The sequence below is a fragment of the Bubalus bubalis genome, chromosome 3 (genome assembly GCF_019923935.1).
Source record: "Bubalus bubalis isolate 160015118507 breed Murrah chromosome 3, NDDB_SH_1, whole genome shotgun sequence".
NCBI classification, from domain to species: Eukaryota; Metazoa; Chordata; class Mammalia; order Artiodactyla; family Bovidae; genus Bubalus; species Bubalus bubalis.
The window spans coordinates 28,510,238-28,530,796 of record NC_059159.1 but is presented as its reverse complement, the minus strand read 5'-3'; the positions used below and the strand labels follow the sequence as shown (position 1 = coordinate 28,530,796).

Sequence of the window (20,559 nt, the reverse complement as noted above, 5' to 3'; positions counted from 1 at the left end):
CATTTCTTGCATCTCCTGCATTGGCAGGCTGACTAAGCCACCTGGGAAGCCCAAAAGAAATGAGAGAAGATGAATGGAAGGACATCCCATATTCATGGACTGAAGACTTCATACTTTGAAGCTGACAGTACTAACCCAAAGTGATCTGCAGATTCAATGCAATCTCACTCAAAATCCCATCAGCATTTTTTTTTTTTTTTTTTTTTTGCAGAAATAGAAAACTCCATCCTAAAATTCATATGGCATCTCTAGGGACTCCAAATAGCCAAAGCAACCTTGACAAAGGACAAAGCTGGGACTTCTCTGGTGGTCCGGTGGCTAAGACTCCCAAGTCCCAGTGCTGGGGGCCTGGGTTCCATTTCTGGTCAGGAGACTAGATCCTGACCAGAAAGATCCACGTACCTGAAGATCCACGTACAGCCAAATAAATGTTTCTTTCAAAAATAAATAAAAATAAACATACTAAAAGAAAGAGGGATAGCGTAGAAGGACTGACACTTCCGGATTTCAGAACTCACCATCATCAGAGCAACATGGCCCTGACACAGGGAGAGATGGAGACCATGGGACGAAACAGGGAGCCCCGAGGCAAATCTTCCAATGGATGCTCAGCTGATGTCTGACACACGTGCCAAGACCAGCCAGTGGGAGAAAGACAGTCTTCCCAACAGATGGAGCTGGGAAAACTGGGTGTCCACATGCACAAGAGTGGAGTTGGAACCTTACCTTATACCATCTAGAAAACTCAACGATGAATCAATTAATAGCTAAATATGAGCTATTAATAAAACTATAAATGTTTTAGGAGAAAACAGAGAGAAAGCTTCATGAACCTGGATTTAGCAGTGCAGAGTGGGAGAAGATACTTGCAAAGCACGTATCTGCTAAAGGATTAATACCCACTTCTGTGAGGTTCCTAGAGGATCAAGTTCAGAGACAAGTAGAAGGGTGGGTGTCAACAGCTGGGGGAGGGGTGAGGAGTGAGGGTTTCAGGGGACTGAGCTTCGGTTTGGGAAAATGCATCATTTCTGGAGGTGGTGGTGAGGACAGTTACATGTACTTGCACTTAATGGCCCTGAGCTGTGTGCACTGAGAGGCAGTTATGGTGGTACATTTTATGTTACATATATTGTGAAAGTGAAGGTCGCTCAGTTCTGTCCGACTCGTTGCGACCCCATGGACTATATAGTCCATGGACTTCTCCAGGCCAGAAGACTGGAGTGGGTAGCCTTTCCCTTCTCCAGCGGGTCTTCCTGACCCAGGAATTAAAGCAGGGTGTCCTGTGTTGCAGGCGGATTCTTTACCAACTGAGTTAAAAGAGAAGCCCAAGTATATTTTACCACAGTAAAAAAAAAAAAAAAAGAAATCACCAAGAAAAGAAGAAAAAGTGTCCATAGGCCAGTGTGCTGTCAGAGCAGAGTGGGGGACTGAGGGGGTCAGAGATCACCAGACCCGCTACCTCATTTGACAGAAACAGCGCTCAGAGGAAGAAGCAGAGGAAGCTGGGTCCAGGGCCCAGGGGTGACGTGGCAAAGCAGGACTGAGCCCAGTCTGCGGGTGGTGGGGCAGGGACTCGGTCTGCCTGCCTCCCGCTGCCTCCCAGTGCCCCACCCTCAGCAGTCATCAGCTGGATGGCCCTGTCCAGGGACCTCCATCCCCGGGAGCGCGTCTGCACCTGCCTTCTGCCCCCAGGCTCTGATGGGAAGGCTCAGGGTGGGACCAGGCAGGGCTGCCTCACCTGTAGCCAAGGTCCAGAGCACGATCTCCATCAGACCCCTGCCCTAGCCCTCTCCAGCTGCTGGGTGGGGACAGGGGCTGCCCCAGTCCCTGAGGACTTCACATTAGCCCTGGCTGGTCCTTCCTGGCTTGTCTGGTCCTGTGTGCCCTGCTTGCAGGGGCCTGCTGTGGTCTGGCAGTGTGTGTGCCACTGCCAGGGAGTGTGTGTGTGCCAGTGCCAGGGAGGTCTCTCTCACTTCCTCCCGGCTCCATGGCACCAGGGCTCCTAGGGATTGGGTCCCCAGGCTGCCAACGTATACATGGCCTGGGGACCACTGTGTTTTATTTTGCCTCCAAGTTATAGAGGAAGCTGCCTCTGGAGTCTCTGGGCTGGTCAGGTTATACTTTGTGCACCTTCTTCTGGCCCCTCCTCTGCCTTTTAAGAGGGTGAGGGAAGAGTGGGACCCCCTGTTGTAGAAAAGGACACCCCATGAAACAGGGGGACACCCCTGAAACAGAAGGACACCCATAGAAATGGGACACGCATGAAACACAGGGACACCCCCTGAAATGGAGGGACATCCCCTGAAACAGAGGGACACCCCATGAAACAGGGACACCCCTGAAATGGGGGGACACCCCATGAAACAGAGGGACACCCCATGAAACGGGGACACCCCATGAAACAGAGGGAGTCTCTAGTGAAAGGGGAGCAGCTGCAATTAACATCCACCAGGTCAAGGACCCAGAGCAGAGGCGTCCACGGCTCTGAGTGCGGTGTTGGGATTGAGTTCCTTTCCACCTGGCTGGTCCTCCTCACCTGCCTCACTGGCCTGAACCCATCCAGAGCCTAGAAGGCTGATCTCAAGTTGATGGGGCATGTTGTCAGATGAGTCCTGCCCATGCAGACTCCTTTTCTCCTCTCCACCCCCGACAGGAAGCAGCCCAGCCACTCTGGGCTCCTTCTCATTCTTGATTGTGGAGGAGGTGGAAGATTCCGCTGTTTCTCCTCCAGGCTCACCAAGAGGCTGCTGCTGAATGCAAAAATGCTAACCCAGCCCTCTTTAGCCTTCTGGTGCTGGCTGCTTCTGACGTTGCTGTATTTCACATCAAAGTGTAGAAATCAGCAGCCAAGAAACCAAGCCCCTGGACTGGAGTGTCCTCCCAGCATCACGGCCCTGAACTTCAGAGCATGTGGGAGGGACATTGTGGGGCGGGGGGTGGGCTGCTGCTGGAAAAGAACCTTGCCATCAGGGTCTGGACACCCCGACCAGGATGGAAGCTCAGAGCCTTAGCCACTGCACCGCCAGGGAAGTCCCAGGGTTGACATTCAAGGCACCCTGGCCCCCAGCCCACACCAAGCAGGGGGCAGCCTTTTCTGAATGGAGAAAATGCCATGGCAACAGCATCAGGATGACAGGCTCTGAAGGTTTAATGGGCGCTGTGTCTGCCCCTGCTCCACCCAGCCCTGCACAGCCCTGTCCAGCTCTGCCTTGCCCCTGGCCGTTAGCATATCACTGGAGACCTCTGGAAGGTCAGCCCTTTGCTGCCCGGGTCACTGGCGCTTTGATCTGTCTCCATCCTGGGGGCTGGCTGGCGGGAATGACTTGCTCCCTGACCTCTGGAGCATTGTGTTTTTGCTGTTGCACCAGGATTTATTTATCTTCGGTTTTGACAATTTACGTGATAACAGAAATGAGCCTGAACTTGGCGTCCTCTGGCCTGGGGAGGGAGCCAATGGGAGTGGCCACAGTTGGAGGGCAATCAGATCCAGCTTGGTCCCATGGCAGGAATTCTTTTATGAGGAAAGGAAACCGAGAAGCGCTTTGAGCTCCTTTGTCAGCCTTCCCTGCTTCTTCTGTCTCAGCCGAGCCAAATACCCACAGTTGTATGTCTGTGGCATTTCCAGCAAAATGAAAATAAAGAGGCATTCTTCTGAGGTAGATTCTTTATAATCAAAAGGAGCCTCTATCTTTTGCTGGAAACTCAGAGCCCAGTGATTGAATAGAGGCTGCTGACCCCGAGGAGAGGTTCTCACGCCTCTGACCCCCTTCTCGGTGGTGGGGAGGAGGGGTGGGGAGGTTCACCAATGGAAGTTTCCTCTGTCAGGCCTCTAAGACAGTGTCCCCTGGCCCTGCCGGTGTCCCTCATTCTCTCTTCCTGAGTCTGTGTGTGACCCATGTTGAGATGGGACAGACCACAGGTGGACAGTGGCCCTTTGGCCAGCTGGCCTGTCCCCTCACTGGCTCCGAAGGGTAGCAGGCGAGCGGCTTTACTAGGAGGCTGCAGAGGCCCTGCTGTGTGTTACCCCAGATCAGGGGGTCCCCTCCTCTGGGGGTAGTCCCTTCAGAGATCTGAGTGGCAGAGTGAGCAGGGGGCAAGGGTCTCGTCACGGACCCTCCAGACGTTGCCTCGCGTTGCCCTCGCCTCACACAGCCTCTGCATCCAGTCTTCCCGGCTCCGGACTGGATGGTGCTTTGGCCGTTCTGCCTGGGTGCCTGCCCCAGCCCCACCCCCATGACGATGTCCCCTGAGGGCCCAGCAGTGCTGCTTGCGGCTGGGTGGTGTGGCCTCTCCTCCGTCCTGACCTTTGCCTCTCTTCACAGGCCCCTGGCTCCTCCTCCCTTCCTCCCTCCCCACGCTTTCCTTCCCCATTGAGGTGCCTGTGTGCATGCTCAGTCGTGTCTGACTCTCTGTGACCTCACAAACTGTAGCCCACCAGTCTCCTCTGTCCGTGGGATTTCCCAGGCAAGAATACTGGGGTGGGTTGCCATTTCCTTCCTCGAGGCGATCTTCCTGACCCAGGGTTGGAACCCACGTCTCTGGTTTCTCCTGCATTGCAGGCAAATTCTTTACTGCTGAGCCACTGGGGAAAGCCCCCCCAGAGGAGGGGGATTCATCAAATGCTGCCTCTGCTGCAGCCAGGTGACACCATGGGCCCTAGTGAAGGGCCCCTGGCCCCCACCCAGCGCCCCGCACACAGGGCCTTATCCAGCCACTCGCCCCTGGGGTGGGCTTGCTCCTTTTGTAGGGTGGAGAGAGTCTTTGGGTGTCAAGGATGACGAGTAAAGAGTGTGAAGAGGTTGAGGATACTTGCTTTTTGTAAAGACTGAAGCAGGGAGGGTCATCCACATAGACCGCGGGCCAGCGCGCTGATGTCTGGAGCCGCAGCCGGGTTCCTGGAGTGTGGTGACCGCTGTCAACGGAGCGTGAGCTCTGGGCTGCATGTGCAGGACAAGCGTGCCTTCCCCGCAGCTGCGTCCAGTGGAATCAGCCACTTCCTGTGTGCACAGAGGTCGTGGGGTTCACACTGTCAGTGGACGTGCGTGTTGTATGAAGTTTTTGTTAGTTTTAGAGGCTGATGACTGTCTTGACTGTCTCTCTGGAGAACCAAACAGTTTGGACAGGGCAGCGTCGGGTCCAAACTCATGGTGCTGACAGCTGGGGCCACATCAGTAAGTGCCCAGGCATTAGACAGACAGACCCAAGACCAGATGTCAGTGCCTGTTCAGCTGTGTGATCCTGGCCAGTGTCCCAACCTCTCTGAGCCTTGCTTCCTTTAAATATGGGAGAGAATACTGCTTGCCCTAGGATTTTAAAAAAAACATGTTAAAATAGGTATAACAAAATGTGCCATTCTAACCACCCTTAAGTATTAACGCATTCACGTGATCGTGCACCCACTCTCTGGACCTTTATCATCAACTCTGTCCCCACTTCAGTAGTAACTCCCCACTCCCTCCCCTAGCTCCTGGCACCCACCATTCTACTTTCTCTGTATGAATTTGATTGCTTTAGGAACCTCCCATAAGGAGAATCATGCAGTATTTGTCTTTTTGTGTCTGGCTTATTTCACTGAGCATAATGCCCTGGAGGTCCACTCATCTTGGAGCAGGTGTCAGAATTCCTTCCTTTTTAAGGCTAAGTAATATTCCTCTATGTGAATCTGCACATTCTGTTTATCTGTCATCTGTGTCTGGACACCTGGGTTGCTCCCTGGCTGTTAGGAATAATGTTGTTGTGAATACAAGTGTGGAAATATCTCTTTGAGGTGCTGCTGTCAGCTCTACTGGGTGTGGACCTGAAGTGGAGTTGCTGGATCATACGGTAGTTCTGTTTTCAGTTTTCTGAGAACCTGCCACGGTTCCCACAGGGACAGCTCGTCATTTTCCATCCACACCAGCAGTGCACAAGGGTTCCAGTCTCTCCACATCCTCACCAGCATTGCTTATGTTCCTTTTTTTTTTTTTGATAGCAGTCATCCTAGAGAGTGTGAAGTGATATATCATTGTGAGTTCAATTTGTATTTCCCTAATGATTAGTGATACATAGCATTTTTTTTTTCAGGGACATGTTGGCCATTTGTATATATTTTTAAAAAATTAATTAATTAACTTGGCGTGGCGGGGCTTAGTCGTGACATTCGGAATCTTTTGTTGTGGCGTGTGGGCTTAGTTGCTTGGAGGCATGTGGGATCTTAGTTCCCGGACCAGGGATTCAACCTGCATCCCTTAAATTGCAAGGCAGATTCTTAACTTCTGGAACACCAGGGAAGTCCCTGTATATAGGTTTTTATTTTATTTTTGAGAAATGTCTGTTCAGGTCCTTTTGTTGTTGTTGTTGTTCAGTCACTAAGTTGTGTCCGATTCTTGGCAACCCCATGAACTGCAGCCCACCAGGCTTCTCTGTCCTTCACTATCTCCCAGAGCATGCTCAAATTAATGTCCATTGAGTCGGTGATGCCATCCAACCATCTCATTGTCTGCTGCCCTCTTCTCCTTTTGCCTTCAATCTTTCCCAGCATTGGAGTCTTTTCCAATGAGTCGGCTCTTGGCATCAGGTGGCCAAAGTACTGGAGCTTCAGCATCAGTCCTTCCAATGAATATTCAGGACTGATTTCCTTTAGGATAGACTGGTTTGATCTCCTCGCTGCCCAAGGGACTCTCAAGAGTCTTCAACACCACAGTTCAAAAGCATCACTTCTTCAGCCGTCAGCCTTCTTTGTGGTCCAACTCTCACATTCATACATGACTAGCAGGAAAACCATAGCTTTTACTATACAGACCTTTGTCAGCAAAGTGATGTCTCTGCTTTTTAAGACATTGTCTAGGTTTGTCGTAGCTTTCCTTGCAAGGAGCAAGCGTCTTTTAATTTCATGGCTGCAGTCACCATTCCCAGTGATTTTGGAGCCTAAGAAAATAAAGTCTGTCACTGCTTCCACTTTTCCCCCTTCTATTTGTCATGAAGTGATGGGACTGGATGCCTTTGCCCATTTTTAAATTGGGGTTTTTGTTGTGTTTGAGTTGTAAGAGTTTTTTGTTTATCCTAAAAAATATTAGCTCCTTATCAGCTTTGCAGATATTTTCTAACATTCTGAACATAGGTTACTCTGTTTTTACTCTGTTGATTGTGTCCTTTAATGCCCAGAAATGTTTACATTTTTATGCAGTCCAGTTTTATCTGTTTTTTCTTCTGTTGCCTGTGCTTTTGGTGTCATATCCACGAATGAAATTATTGCCACATACAATATTATGTGGGCTTCCCAGGTGGTGTAGAACCCACCTGCCAATTCAGGTGATGTAAGAGATGAGGGTTTGATCCCTGGGTCGAGAAGATCCCCTGGAAGAGGGCATGACAACCCAGTCCAGTATTCTTGCCTGGAGAATCCCACGGACAGGGGAGCCTGGCAGGCTATAGTCCATGGGATCGCAGAGAGTCGGAGATTACTGAAGTGCCTTAGCACCCACACACCGACATCATGAAGCCCTCCCTCTGCATTTTCTTCTAAGAATTCCAGCTCCTGGGAGTTTATTGACTGAAGGACAGTATTGGGAGTCACCCCTTGACCCCCTGTCCCAGGTGTTCTCTCGGGAACAGCACTAGAGCTGCTGTCGGCTCAGCCCATCTGCTTGGGGGGGCAGGGGGATGCATCCAGTCCCCACTCTTTCCTGCCAGGCCCCTTATTCCAGGATAAATGTAAAGCAGCTTTCTTTCTGAATTTGCAGAAAAGGCAACAGATGGCTCCCTGCAGAGCGAGGACTGGACATTGAACATGGAGATCTGCGACATCATCAATGAGACGGAAGAAGGGTGCGTGTCCCCTCTGCCCTCTGGGCAGGTGGCCTGTCGACCATGGTGTCCCACCTGGCAATGCTCGGATGCTCCGCCCTCCCGCTGGCGCCCCCAAAGGTGCTGCTGGAGTCAGAGCAGTGACCTCCTCTTTAATAACCTGCTTTTAATCACAAGTGAAAATGAAGTTGCCTGGTTACTGAGTCCCCTGCAGCCGATCCTCCCTCCCCCTCTGCAGCCCTGGGCTGTCTCTGCCCTGCTTTGCTGGACTGGATGGAGCCCCGTGAAGAAGAGAGCCCTCAGGGTGTTTAGTGGGCGGTGGAGCAGGGAAGACCTGCGAGGCCCAGGCGCCCCCACCCCTGTAATGCCTGGTCTGTTCTGCTGCTGTGTTTACATCCTCTTCTGCATCACAGCTGCATTCTGCATGCACTTCTTCCAAATTCATTGGTCTTTGACTCTCTATCTGCACCATAAAAATGGAATTTATGGTAGTAGCACCCTCATCAACCACCTCCAGACCTGGGCAGCTCCGGCCTTGCCCTGAGCTCTGTCCTTACTGGCCTTGCCATGTGGAGGCTGGGGACCAGCCTCCTGATTTCACTAAACAAATATTTTCTCAGTGACCACCTCATACTCAGCCCCAGGGGACAAATACTCCCTCACTCGGCGCTGACATTCCAGAGCAGGGAGGCAGGCCGTGAACAAGACACCCTGGTCAGCTGGTGACTCAACTGTGCAGAGCTGAGCTGGGGAGGAGAGGGCAGTGACCACTTGTGCACAGTCACCGAGGAGGCTGGGAGGCAACGGGGGCGAGGGGCTGCCCCTGCCCTGGGCCCCCACCCTGTGTCCGGCCCTGGTTCTGCCAGCCTGTGCAATGGGGCCAGCCCCTTTGAGTGTTGAGGAAGCTGAAGCTTGCCCTGGTTGGCCCTCGCCCAAGGTTAGCACAGTTCGGGAGGGCAGATGCAGGACGCAAGCCCTGCTGACTGGCTCCAGCCCGAAAACTCTGGGTATGCTTCCTTCATTTATTCAGAGCTCACCTGGCAGGTTGGGGTCCTGGTGGGCACAGGTTTGATGTGCTCTTCCACAGGCCCCTTGCTGGGCTTGCCCTAATGCCCAGCCTAAGGTAACCTCCAGCCTGGGGCATTGTGTAGCCACCCCTGGTGCCCTGGGGCCCTTGGTCACTAAGCAGCTGTGCCTGGCAGAATAATAACCCCCAACCCGGATGTCTTAGATCCTGTTTCCCAGGCCTCCCTGGACTACTCATCAGGCGCAGGCACCTGGGTTTGATGAACGCTCCCGGGAGAGTCTCATGGTGGCTCTGGTGAGGATCATGGTCATTTTTATGACCATCTCGGACCTTCCCCAGCTCACAGAGTCCTGTGCCCAGCCTCTATGCTGGAGGAGCGCAATAACTGCATTGGAGCAAGGGAACAGCTAAGAGGGGTGGCAGGAAGGGAGTGGGGGCATCCAGGGTATGAAGGGGGTGCAGCCTCGTCCTCCTGGGAGACAGGGAGGAAATAGCTCAGAAGCGGCAGTCCTGGTGCCGAAGGACCAGATGTCTTCAGGATGACTAGAGGAGTGTGGGGTCTGTGGACACTCTGGGGAGGCCAGCTCCTGTGGCCCTGATCTCTCCCCCAGAAGCTGCCGGGTACTATCCCCTTCCTGCTCTCAGCCTCTGGGTCCCCGCTCTCCTGCTCCTGGCACATGGCTGATCTGCTGCTGCAGGGAGCTGTGTGGGGCCCCCGACAGGACTTGGATCCTATCTCCAGGCTTCTCCCTGGGAGAAGGGTAGATAATACTTGCCTTTGTGCTCCCTCTCAGGCAGCACCTTCCCTCTAAGTTGGGAGCTACAGCATCTCTGATTTCCCTCCATGCATCCCCCATTGGGAGCCTGTGTGCTATGCTCCCTGAGCCACAAGTGAGTGCAGCCCTGGGTGGCTCTACCCGTTTAGTGCTCCATGGAAGTTCAAGGGGAGGGGATGAGACTACTTGATGGAGCCTTTGAGACAGGAGAAATCAATCACACTGCTGGCCTGTGGCCATGGAGCTCCACCAGCTCAGGTCCACAAAGTCCTCAAAAGCAAGAGCTTGTCAAGTCCTTTTTTGCAGAAATCAGCACCCCTTGTAGGAACTGCTGCCACATTGCACACACCTCCAGCAGAGCCTCTCCCCAGGGCAGTGCTGCTGCAGCCACACAGACACAGCACACACACACAACAAACAGACACACAAGAGCACACACACAGCACATACAGGACACACACTGCACACACATGAGCACACACACAGCACACAGAGCACATACATACGAGCACACACAGGGCACACTGCACACACACACACAACACACACAGGAGCACACACAGGGCACACTGCACACACACATATACAACACACACAGGAGCACACACAGGGCACACATTGCACACACACAGGAGCACACACAGGAGCACACTGCACACATATACACTGCACACACGAGCACACACAGCACACACACACAAGGACACACACACAAGAGCACCCACAGGGCACACGCACACACTGTACACATGCACGAGCACGCACACACAATACACACAAGAGCACACACACAGCACACACACACAAGAGCACACCACACAGGGCACACACACACAAGAGCACACACACACAAGAGCACACACAGGGCACACTCAGTGTGTGCACCCTACACACATACACATACACTGCACACACACAAGAACACATACACAGCACACATACACAAGGAGCACACACAGGGCACACGCAGCACACACACACAAGGGCACACACACACACAAGGACACACACAGCGCACACGTACTGTGTGCACACACTGTGCACAAGAGCACACACAGAACACACACACACCTCTGACAGGGCCCCTCCCCGGGAGCAGAGGACTCCTGTGGGCAGCCTGACTGCAGGCTGGTGTGTGTGGTTCCTTCTGGAAGCCTTTGCTTTCTATCTAACTGGGCTAATTGGCAGAGCTGCTCCCTCCCCTCCCCCAGCTTTCTCACACACTTTAAAAGGACATTTTTGTTTGGCAAGTAGGTAACAAATATTTCTGAACTATCAAGATAGGCGTGCCCCAGTTTAGACCTAGATTATGCTGACCTGCAGGTGGGAGCCCAGTTCTGACAGCAGAGGGCAGGGGCTCCTGAGAGAAGGTGATGTGGTGCTGGGGGTGGGGGTTTCATGCCCAGGTCACTCCTGGCACCACAGCTTTACTGAATCCTGGCTGAGAGTAAATGACACAATGTGTTAGACATAGGGCTGCACCCAGTACATGCCCTGCTGGGCAGGCTGGGGACCCACCTCCCAGCCATGTCCGAGGTGTCAGGAAGAGTGTGTCCTGGACGGTCATCACATGATGCAGCCGTGTCAGCTGGAGGCCCTGCAGTTCTGCCCCAGGAAGCCTGGTCAGATCTGGAGCCTCAAACCCACAACTTCTGGACTTTTGAGCAGACTTACTTCAGTTTTCTCAGGGAGAAAGGTGCTCCCCGGAGCCAGAGGCTGGACATCCAGGCCTGTGCAGGGACTTGGCCAGGTTCCCTTCTTGAGTCCACGTGCCAGCTGGCTGGTCATTCTTCTGGAAGAACCATGCTTGCACATGATGCAGAATTCAAGGGGGCCGGAGCCTACGTGTGACCCCAGGAACAGTCCCTGCTCCTCAGCCCCACGCCCTTCCTGGGGCAGATCCCTCCAGGGTCCCCTCCCTGTGGACATCGGACATGTGTGCTGGGTGCGCCTTGTCCTTCCGAGCTCATATGGCAGTGTCCCCTCCGCCTGGCTCTGCAAACGATGCTGGTCCTTATCTTTGGACCGGTGTGAGGAGCTTCTGCGTTCCTCAGTGCAGCTGCATGGTACTCCATTGTGTAGAGAAGCATGGTTTAATTTAACCTGATTCACGTTGATGGGCATTTCATTTGTCTGCAATCTTTCTTGTTTACAAACGGGCAGTGGCAAATAAGGTCATGTAAATGCTGTTGACACTATGGCCCTGACTCTGCAGGGTGGTGCCCAGGCAGGATTGGCAGGGTCTGCACTTGTCTCTTCTCCAGGCCAAAGGACGCCATTCGGGCCCTGAAGAAGCGGCTCAATGGGAACCGGAACTACCGGGAGGTGATGCTGGCGCTGACTGTGAGTGCCCCTGCCCCTCTCCCAGGGTGGGAGCGTGGCCAGGAGTCTCAGCCCAGACAGCAGTGCCTCCTGCTGCTGCCCCAGTGTCTTGCCCTCTGAGATGCGTGAGCCCAAGTCTGATGACATGCTAGCAGGGACGAGGCGTGGACAGCGCTGTCCAGTAGAAGCCCCCAGCAGAGAAGCCCCAGGCCTGGGCATGGGTCCCTGTTGTTCACCAGTCTGCCATGGGACACTGAGGCCAGCTGCTCCTCTGGGGTCAGCTCCCTCCCTGTGAGAGTGCCAGCTCCCCTGAGCACCTGCCCAGATGTTATACACTTGCTTCCAGAAACCTTCCCAAGTAGGTTTCCTCATCCTCTTTTAAGGATGAAGAAACGGGCTCGGAGAGGCCCCAGATTTGCCCAGACATCACAGCTAGTGAGGTGCCGACTGGATTAAGGGGTAAAAACTGAACATCGCTGCAGAGGGTCTTGGGAAAATCAGCAAGTGACTCCTTTCAGGAAAGAACAGATCAGATTTTTGCCTGTCCTTGAGATGTCAGAGGGCTTCCCAGGTGGCACTAGTGGTAAAGAACCCCACTGCCAATGCTGGAGACATAAAAGACACAGGTTTGATTCCTGGATCAGGAAGATCCCCTGGAGAAGGAAAAGGCAACCCACTTCAGTATTCTTGCCTGGAGAATCCCAAGCACAGAGGAACCTGGTGGGCTATAGTCCATAGGGTTGCAATGAGTCAGATACCACAGAAGCAACGTAGCATGCACACAAGATGTCAGAAAATTAAAAGGGATGGCTTCCGGTGTTATCTCTGTCTGGAAACCTAACATTTTTTCAAATGTGGTTAAAAACCTGCCTGCCAATGCAGGGAACCGGAGAAGGCAATGGCAACCCACTCCAGTATTCTTGCCTGGAAAATTCCATGGACAGAGGAGCCTGGTGGGCTGCAGTCCATGGGGTCGAGAAGAGTCGGACACAACTGAGCGACTTCACTTTCACTTTTCACTTTCATGCATTGGAGAAGGAAATGGCAACCCACTCCAGTGTTCTTGCCTGGAGAATCCCAGGGACAGAGGAGCCTGGTGGGCTGCCGTCTATGGGGTCGCACAGAGTCGGACACGACTGAAGTGCCTTCGCAGCAGCAGCAGCAATGCAGGGAACACAGACGTGCCACGGGGCAGCTAAGCCTGTGTGCCACCACTCCTGAGCCTATGAGCTCGGTGCTGAAGCCCGAGCACTGAGAGCCTGTGCTCTGCAGCAAGAGAAGCCTGCTCCCTGCAACTAGAAAGAGCCCGTGCACAGCAACGGAGACCCAGAGCAGCCAAAATAAATACATAAGTAGCTTCCAAGTGTGCACCGCAGTACTGTAGGTTATAGTCACCACGTTCTCTGGACCCGAGAACTCACCTACCTCACCACTGAGACGTACCCTTCACCAGCCTTACCCCATCTCCTCCACCCCCAGCCCCTGGCATCCACTGTCCTAACTCTCTGTCTCTGAGTTTGGAGTTTTTAGATTCCACCTGTAAGTCATATCGTACATTATTTGTGTCTGATTTATTTCGCTTAGCCTAACACCCTTGAGAATCATCCCTGTTGTTGCAGAGGGCAGGATTCCCTTCTGTTTATGGCTGAATAATCTCCGTGTGTGTGTGTGTGTGTGTGTGTGTGTGTGTGTGTGTGTGTGTCTGTGTCCCGTTTGATTTTCTTTGTGCATTCACCCATCAGTGGACGCTTAGGTTGTCTCCATGTCTTGGCTGTTGTGAGCAAGGCAGCTGTGAGCGTTGGGGTGCGTGTGTCTCTCTGATAACCTGAAAGCATTTCCTTTGGATGTCCACCCAGGAGCGGGATTGCTGATCACTCCGACTGAAGCAGCTTAGCAGTAGCAGGACCCTCCTGTCTGCTCTCTGTAGTGGTGGCGCCAGTTTACATTCCCACCAGCAGTGCGCAAGGGTTCCCTTCTCTCCACATCCGCACCAACACATACCTCTTTTGTCCTCAGCATTCCTCAGATATTTCAATAGAATTTAGATTTTTCTTAAACTTTTTTCAAATGAAACAAACAAACAAAAAATGCAATGTTAAGAACCACTTAATAAACTCACAACTTGAAAAATTAGATAGGGACTTCACTGGTGGTCCAGTGGCTAAGACTCCATGCTCCCAATGCAGGGGCCCCGGGTTCGATCCCTGGTCAAGGAACTAGATCCCTGGTGCCACAACTAAGACCCGGTACAGTCAAATAAATAAATACATTTTTTAATTAGGCAACAGATAAGGTGTGAGGTGATAGCTCATTGTGTTTTTTTTCCCCTTTAGCCACGGACTTTATTATTTGAATATTTGCAGCTTTTATTCTATACACAAGGTTCTTACAAAACTCTACATTCCATCTTGCTCAGTCACTTCACTCTCCATTTTATGCCACCTTTTCATGAAGAGATATTTCCCCAAATCACCATCTGTCTGATCGTGTATTTGTTGTCCAGTCGCTAAGTCATGTCCGACTCTTTGCAACCCCATGGACTGTGGCCCTCCAGGCTCCTCTGTCCATGGGATGTCCCAGGCAGGAATACTGGAGCGGGTTGTCATTTTCTTCTCCATCATTGTGGTTCTGAGTTGCGTTTTCCTAATGAGCAGTGATGTGGAGCTTCTTTTCAGGTGCCTGTTGGTCATCTGTATGCTTCTTTGGAGAAATACTTAAGTCCTTTGCCCATTTTTAAATAGGATGGTTTATTTTTTTTGCTGTTGAGTGGTGTGAGTTCCTTATATACTTTTGGATATTAACACCTTATCAGATTTTATTTTGCTGAATTTTTTTTTTTTTTGCCTGCTCATGGGCCTTGGCCGCATTCTGGAAACTTCCCACGTGATTCAGGCCCTCAGGCCATGGGGAGGGGTTCACTTCTTCGGCAGAGCAGCCTGCAGTGGGCTGTGCCAGCCAGGGCCTCTTCCTTCTGCAGTTCCTGCTCTGCTAGGCTCTGGGGCCTCACTGACTCTGTCCGGGGCACTTTAAGGACCAGATGAGGGGACAAGATGCTGGCAGAGGTTGCCTGTCATCTGAGGAGCTCGCTGATCTTAGAGGAGGGTGGCCCATGCCTCAGGGCAGGCGGAGATGGGGGCTCGGAGTAGGCTACAGGCCATCCTGGCGGCTTTCTCCCATGAGGGCCCATGTCTACCAGCTATTGCTGTCCACTCAGAGGCTTGTTTCTGGGGACGCTCAGTCATTGACCCCACTGAAACCCCAGCATCCTTCTTGTGCAAGAGCTGGTGCCTTCTGACTGCTGTGCAGCCCAGGGAGCCTGGCCAGCAAGGGGCACCTGTGCCTCGAGTTTGCCTCTGGAGGAGCCAGTTGGCAGGACAGTCCAGGCAGTAGGTGGCTATCTGCTGCCCCTCAGTCCCGGTGGTGACCTCTCTTCCTGCCCGCGTCAGGTGCTGGAGACGTGTGTGAAGAACTGCGGCCACCGCTTCCACGTGCTCGTGGCCAACCGGGACTTCATCGACAGCGTCCTGGTCAAGGTCATCTCTCCCAAGAACAGCCCCCCAACCATTGTGCAGGACAAGGTGCTTGCTCTCATCCAGGTGGGTTGGTGGCCCTGGGCCTCTCCCACCGCTTCTGTAAAGGCGCCTGGTCCCTGCCTCCCTACTGCAAGTCAGACCCCCACCTTGTTCTGGAAAACCCCTGCTGGTTGGGTGATGGGCTCAGCCCTTGGCTGGGCCTTAGGTGTGGGCACTTGCAGGTGGCCCTAGTGGCTTGTTTGGGAAGTCTGACCCCCTCCAGACTCAGTCCCCCCCGAACAACTTTGTCCTGTGCTCACAGCCACCCCACATGGAGGAGAGCAGGTGGACAGATGGAGAATGAATGGGGTCCTCAGCCTTCCTTCCCAGTCCCCGCTGGCTTGTGGCCATCTCCCAAGGCCCGCATCTCCCCAGAGAGCAGCCCAGCACCCCCCGGGCCTGGCCAGGCTCTGTGGAGAGAGGACCTTACCCAGCAGCTGGGCACACATTGCCCTCCAGTGCCTTCAGGGGCCTGTTGATGGTTGTTGGGCAGGTGCCCTGAGGAGTGTCACCGGCTGGAAGGGACAGTCGAGATCGTCAACATCACCTCTGTGGGGGGAGCCCTCCTGCAGAAGTAACGGCGGAGGCCGTGCTGGAAGTAGCCACTACACCCCCGTTTCTCCCCAACCTCCCTTGAGGCTGTGGGACGTTCTGAGATCCTAAAGTTTAGGTCTGAGACCAAAAGCTGGCCCGTTTTGAAGGTGGAGTCGCAGGACTGAGCTGGGTTTGAATCAGGTGGTGCAACCGGGGCAGCTGGTGGAGGCGGGCTCTCCTGCCGGTGCTGCCTCTGTGGCCCTGCCGCCCGCCAGCGTCCAGGCCACACTGCAATGTGGCCACTGTGGGCCATCCTGACGTGGGCATGAAGTCCCTGCAGGTGCAGATGGGACAAGCAGACCTCGGAGGCCAGGCTCTTGGCAGGGTCTGTGGTTTGTGAGACGCAGTAGCCGAAGTGAGCGAGTCTCTTTGGAAACTGACCTCGCGGCTTCTGGTGGTCAGCTGGTGAGGGACAGGTCTCTGACCTTGGGTTGGCTGGAACCCTTCTGGAGTCAGGGAGGCAGCTGTGCCCTGTTCCAGTGACAGAGTTGGCAATGGAGCAGCTCTGCCTCCTCCTCTGGGCCTGTTTTGTTGGGGTGTCCTTTGGTGGTACTTCTTTTTGTGATATATTCTGTAACTTCTGAAGAACAGAATTAAAAAAAAAATTTTAACAGTTCCATGAACCAGTGACGAGTGGCAGTCTATTGAAACGTGTGTCCTTTCCTCTCTGGGTTGTCCTGATCTAACCGAACCTGGTGGCTGAGCCTCCCTGTGGACTGTCCCATGAGGGCACACGTCCCCCGACGCTGTGGGCAGCTCCTGCTTTCCTGCCCTGGCTGCAGGCACCTGCCCCTAAAACGGGTGGCCGGACAGCATGGGCTCTAGGCTCCCTGACCTACTGAGGAAGCCAGGGGTCAGCCTGGACCTCCCCGTGCAGAGTGAGGAGGCCACACTCCTGTCCCCCATGGCTTGCAGCCGGTCGTGGTCAGGCGCATCACCTCGGCTCAGCCCCAGGACTCGGTGGGGGAGGTGGTTTCTTGTCTCTGCTCTAAGAAGCGCCCCATGCTGGACTCGGTTTTGTGCTTTGTTTCCATCTGCATTTAGCCTGGCAGTGCTGGCAGGAGGAGCAGAGTGGCTGGGCTGCAACCCTGAGTGTCCAGTACCACTAACAGGTCCGTCCTCCCCTCCAGGCGTGGGCCGATGCCTTCCGGAGCAGCCCTGACCTCACGGGGGTTGTGCACGCCTATGAGGAGCTGAAGAGGAAGGGTGTGGAGTTCCCCATGGCCGACCTGGATGCACTGTCCCCCATCCACACACCGCAGCGGGTGAGCCTCCCAGGAGCCCACTGCAGATACTCTCTGGGTTGTTCAGCCTGTCAGCAGCTTCCTTAGAGCTCCAGGGCGTCTCTTGTTGACAATAAAGTGGCGCCAGAGGGAGACAGCTGGCTCTGGGGGCTCAGTGGCATCAGTGTCCCCGAGTTTTCACCCCATCATGGGGGCTGTGACCCCAGGGACCAGTGAAGATGCTGTCAGGAGGTGGCTGCTCCATCCTGGGAGGGTCAGGTGCCTGCTCTGCAAGCAGGTTGTCCGGTGTGGGGACTGCATCTCCCTGGGGTCCCGAGCCCCTCTGGCTCCACTTCTACATTGCAGATGGCGAGGGTCTGATGGCCTCACTGGTCACAGGGCAAAGAAGAGCTTTCAGGCTTTTCAAGTCAGGTTAAGAGGCCATCAGGGGCTCAGAGGGAGCACAGGGACCTGGACTTTCCAGTGTTTCTCACGTGGCTCCACCAGGCCCCTGGCTGTGCTTTGTGGGGTAAACAGACGTGTTTTATTTTTCGAGTAATAACAGAACGGTATTGTTCATATGATTACAGAGGACAGTCGGTAAATTGCATGATTACTATTTACATTAGTCTACTTGCAAAGGCCAAAAAAGTCATCTTCTGGTACCATGTAAGGGCTCCGGAGGGGCTCCTCCATAGCAGCGGGCCCTCTGCTCAGACCCCGTGGTAGTCTTGACAGAGGGAGGGCAGCCAGAGCCCTCAGGCTGCGGGGTCTGCCTCTCTGGGTTGCCTAGGATGACTGTGAGGTTAGCGGGGGAAGGAGAGGTGGGGGGCGAAGGGGTCAGGCTGACATGCAGTCCCGGGCTGGGGGCAGTGTTGGGGGGTCAGTGCCAGGCCAGCTGCATGGGTGACCTGGGTTGATAGAAGGCTTTGTGGTTGCCCTGCCAGAGCGTCCCAGAGGTGGACCCCGCCGCAACCACGCCCAAGTCCCAGTCGCAGCCGAGGACGAGCAGCAGCTCCTACTCAGCCCCGCAGGCCCCGGCTCTGAGCACCACGGGCCCCATCACTGCCAATTCTGAGCAGGTACTTGTGCCCTTGGGGCCACGGGTGACCTGCCAGCTGTCTGCGGTCCCCTCCCAGGAGACAGACCAGGCCTCCCTGGATGGAGCTGGAGGCGGGGCTGGGGAAATGGGAGGGGGTAGGGGGGATGGGAGTGGAAGCACATGGCCAGGGCAGGGTAGGCAGGAATCTGGCAGGAGCTGAGCTGTGAAACAGTCATGACCCTGTGTGGCCTGCAGAGGCTCAGATCTACCCGGTGAGAAGGCCGCCCACTGTGGAGGCAGAGGTGGGAGGGACCCCACCATGGCCAGCACATGGCCTCCCTGCCCTGGGAAAAGGGAAGGTGGACACATTTGCAGGTGGGTGGCCACCAAGACCCTCTCCTGACAGGCTGTCTGTGCTGGGGAGCTGGCAGTTGGGATCTGCCCCCTCCCCGGGTGGGGGCTGGAGGGGAAGGAGTGGCTCGTGCTGGCTGCTGTGGTTAGACCTTGATTCCTGGGCCAGAGTCTGCAGCTGTGAGTTTCCTGGACAAGACCCCCAGCCCTGCAGGGACCTTGGGTGCCACGTTCACTAGCATGTGAAGGAGCAGAAACGGGCCTGAGAGGCTCGTGTACCCTGTAGGCCCTGCTCGGCCCCCTCGCCCCATCCAGGTACTGCTCCCGGGGGCCCCAGCTGCCGGCACCCCCACGCAGGCAGACGAACGAGGCCATGTCCAGCTCGCTGACCACCCACTGCTCCCCCACCGCCCCCTGGCCCCACAGATTGCCAGGCTGCGGAGTGAACTGGATGTTGTTCGAGGAAACACAAAAGTCATGTCCGAGATGCTAACTGAGATGGTCCCTGGGCAGGAGGACTCATCCGATCTGGAGTTGCTGCAGGTGAGGGCGTTCGGGCTGGGGTCACAGGAGGTGGCTCAGGGTTTGGGCCCATCCTCGAGAGGGACTGAGCTGGGGAAGCCCGTTATCGGCCTCATGCATCCTGGGGCCATCAGAGGCCAGTCCCTGGTGCTTTCTTCTTTCTTCTTAAAAACCTGTTTTCCTGGTTACAAAATGCCAGTTGTAGACTATATACCCATCAAAAAAAAAAGGAAGTTCAAAGGAGAAAATGATTTCCTTTAATCCAGCGTCCACATATAAGCACTGTTGGTTTTGGTGAATTTTCTTTCAGATGTTTTTTCTGTGTTTATTCCATATGAAGCGATGGTACGTGTATAATTTTACGTTTTGTTTTGTTCACTCAATGTTGTCACAAACGTGCAGGGACCGTCAACTCTTCCTGTTCCTAGGGGCTCCTCGTGAGACATCTGGGGTGATACTGAGGTCCTTGGGCCAGGGTGGCTCATGTCCTTGCCCACTGGCTACCTGTAGGTCCAGGAGCCTGGCAGAAAGGGGTCTAGGAGTATGGCTGGCCCACAGGGCTCCTGCCCCATGTCCTTCCAGCCCCTGAGGAGGGGGTGGGGAAGCCAGCCTAGAGGTGTTTGGGCTGTGGTCCCTGCCCTGGAGGCACTCAACCGTGGGCAACCCATCTCTCTGGGCCCAGGCCCACCAGCTGCTCTTGACACGGGGTGGAGGGTCTCCCAGCTCGCCCACATGCCAGCCATGCAGCGGCCTCCACCTGCGGCCTGAGGGGATCTTCCAGGCGTTACCCGAGGCTCAGGAACTGAGAGGGCCTCCTGAGGCAGTGTTGTGCTGTGTCAGCACCAAGTTCCTGCTGACTGGTCTGCAATGGGCAGAACGGAGGTCCTGGCAGCGGGCATAGTGGAACAAAGCCAACCCCAAGCAGAGAGCATGCACGCTGTGTGTTTGTGTGTGTGTGTGTGTTCAAACAAGACGGCTAAGGCTGAGCAGGCAGCATGCACTCTGTATGTGTGTGTGTGTGTGTGTGTGTGTGTGTGTTTGTGTGTGTTCAAATAAGACAGCTAAGGCTGAGCAGGCAGCATGCACTCTGCATGTGTGTGTGTGTGTGTGTGTGCACGCGCATGTGTGTTCAAACAAGACAACTAAGGCTGAGCAGGAAGCATACACTCTGCGTGTGTGCGTGTTCAAACAAAAGAGCCAGGGCCGACCAGACAGCATGCACTCTGCGTGTGTGTGTGTGTGTGTGTGTGTGTGCATGTGTGTTCAAACAAGACAGCTAAGGCTGAGCAGGAAGCATACACTCTGCGTGTGTGCGTGTTCAAACAAGAGAGCCAGGGCCGACCAG

General features: G+C 54.3%; 1 protein-coding gene across 7 annotated transcripts in view; it reads left to right on the top strand.

Moving 5' to 3' along the window:
- The window catches only part of TOM1L2 (target of myb1 like 2 membrane trafficking protein), a 71,782-nt gene that overhangs the window by 31,931 nt on the left and 19,292 nt on the right, over positions 1-20,559 (top strand). For 6 of the 7 annotated variants that reach the window (XM_025280450.3, XM_025280448.3, XM_044939152.2 and 3 more), the window contains exons 2-7: positions 7,722-7,806; positions 11,853-11,931; positions 15,357-15,506; positions 17,207-17,341; positions 18,247-18,381; positions 19,119-19,235. In XM_025280450.3, coding sequence (XP_025136235.3) covers positions 7,722-7,806; positions 11,853-11,931; positions 15,357-15,506; positions 17,207-17,341; positions 18,247-18,381; positions 19,119-19,235 — 701 coding nt within the window. The remainder of the gene's footprint in view (positions 1-7,721; positions 7,807-11,852; positions 11,932-15,356; positions 15,507-17,206; positions 17,342-18,246; positions 18,382-19,118; positions 19,236-20,559) is intronic. The other variant, XM_044939150.2, reaches the window with a different exon arrangement.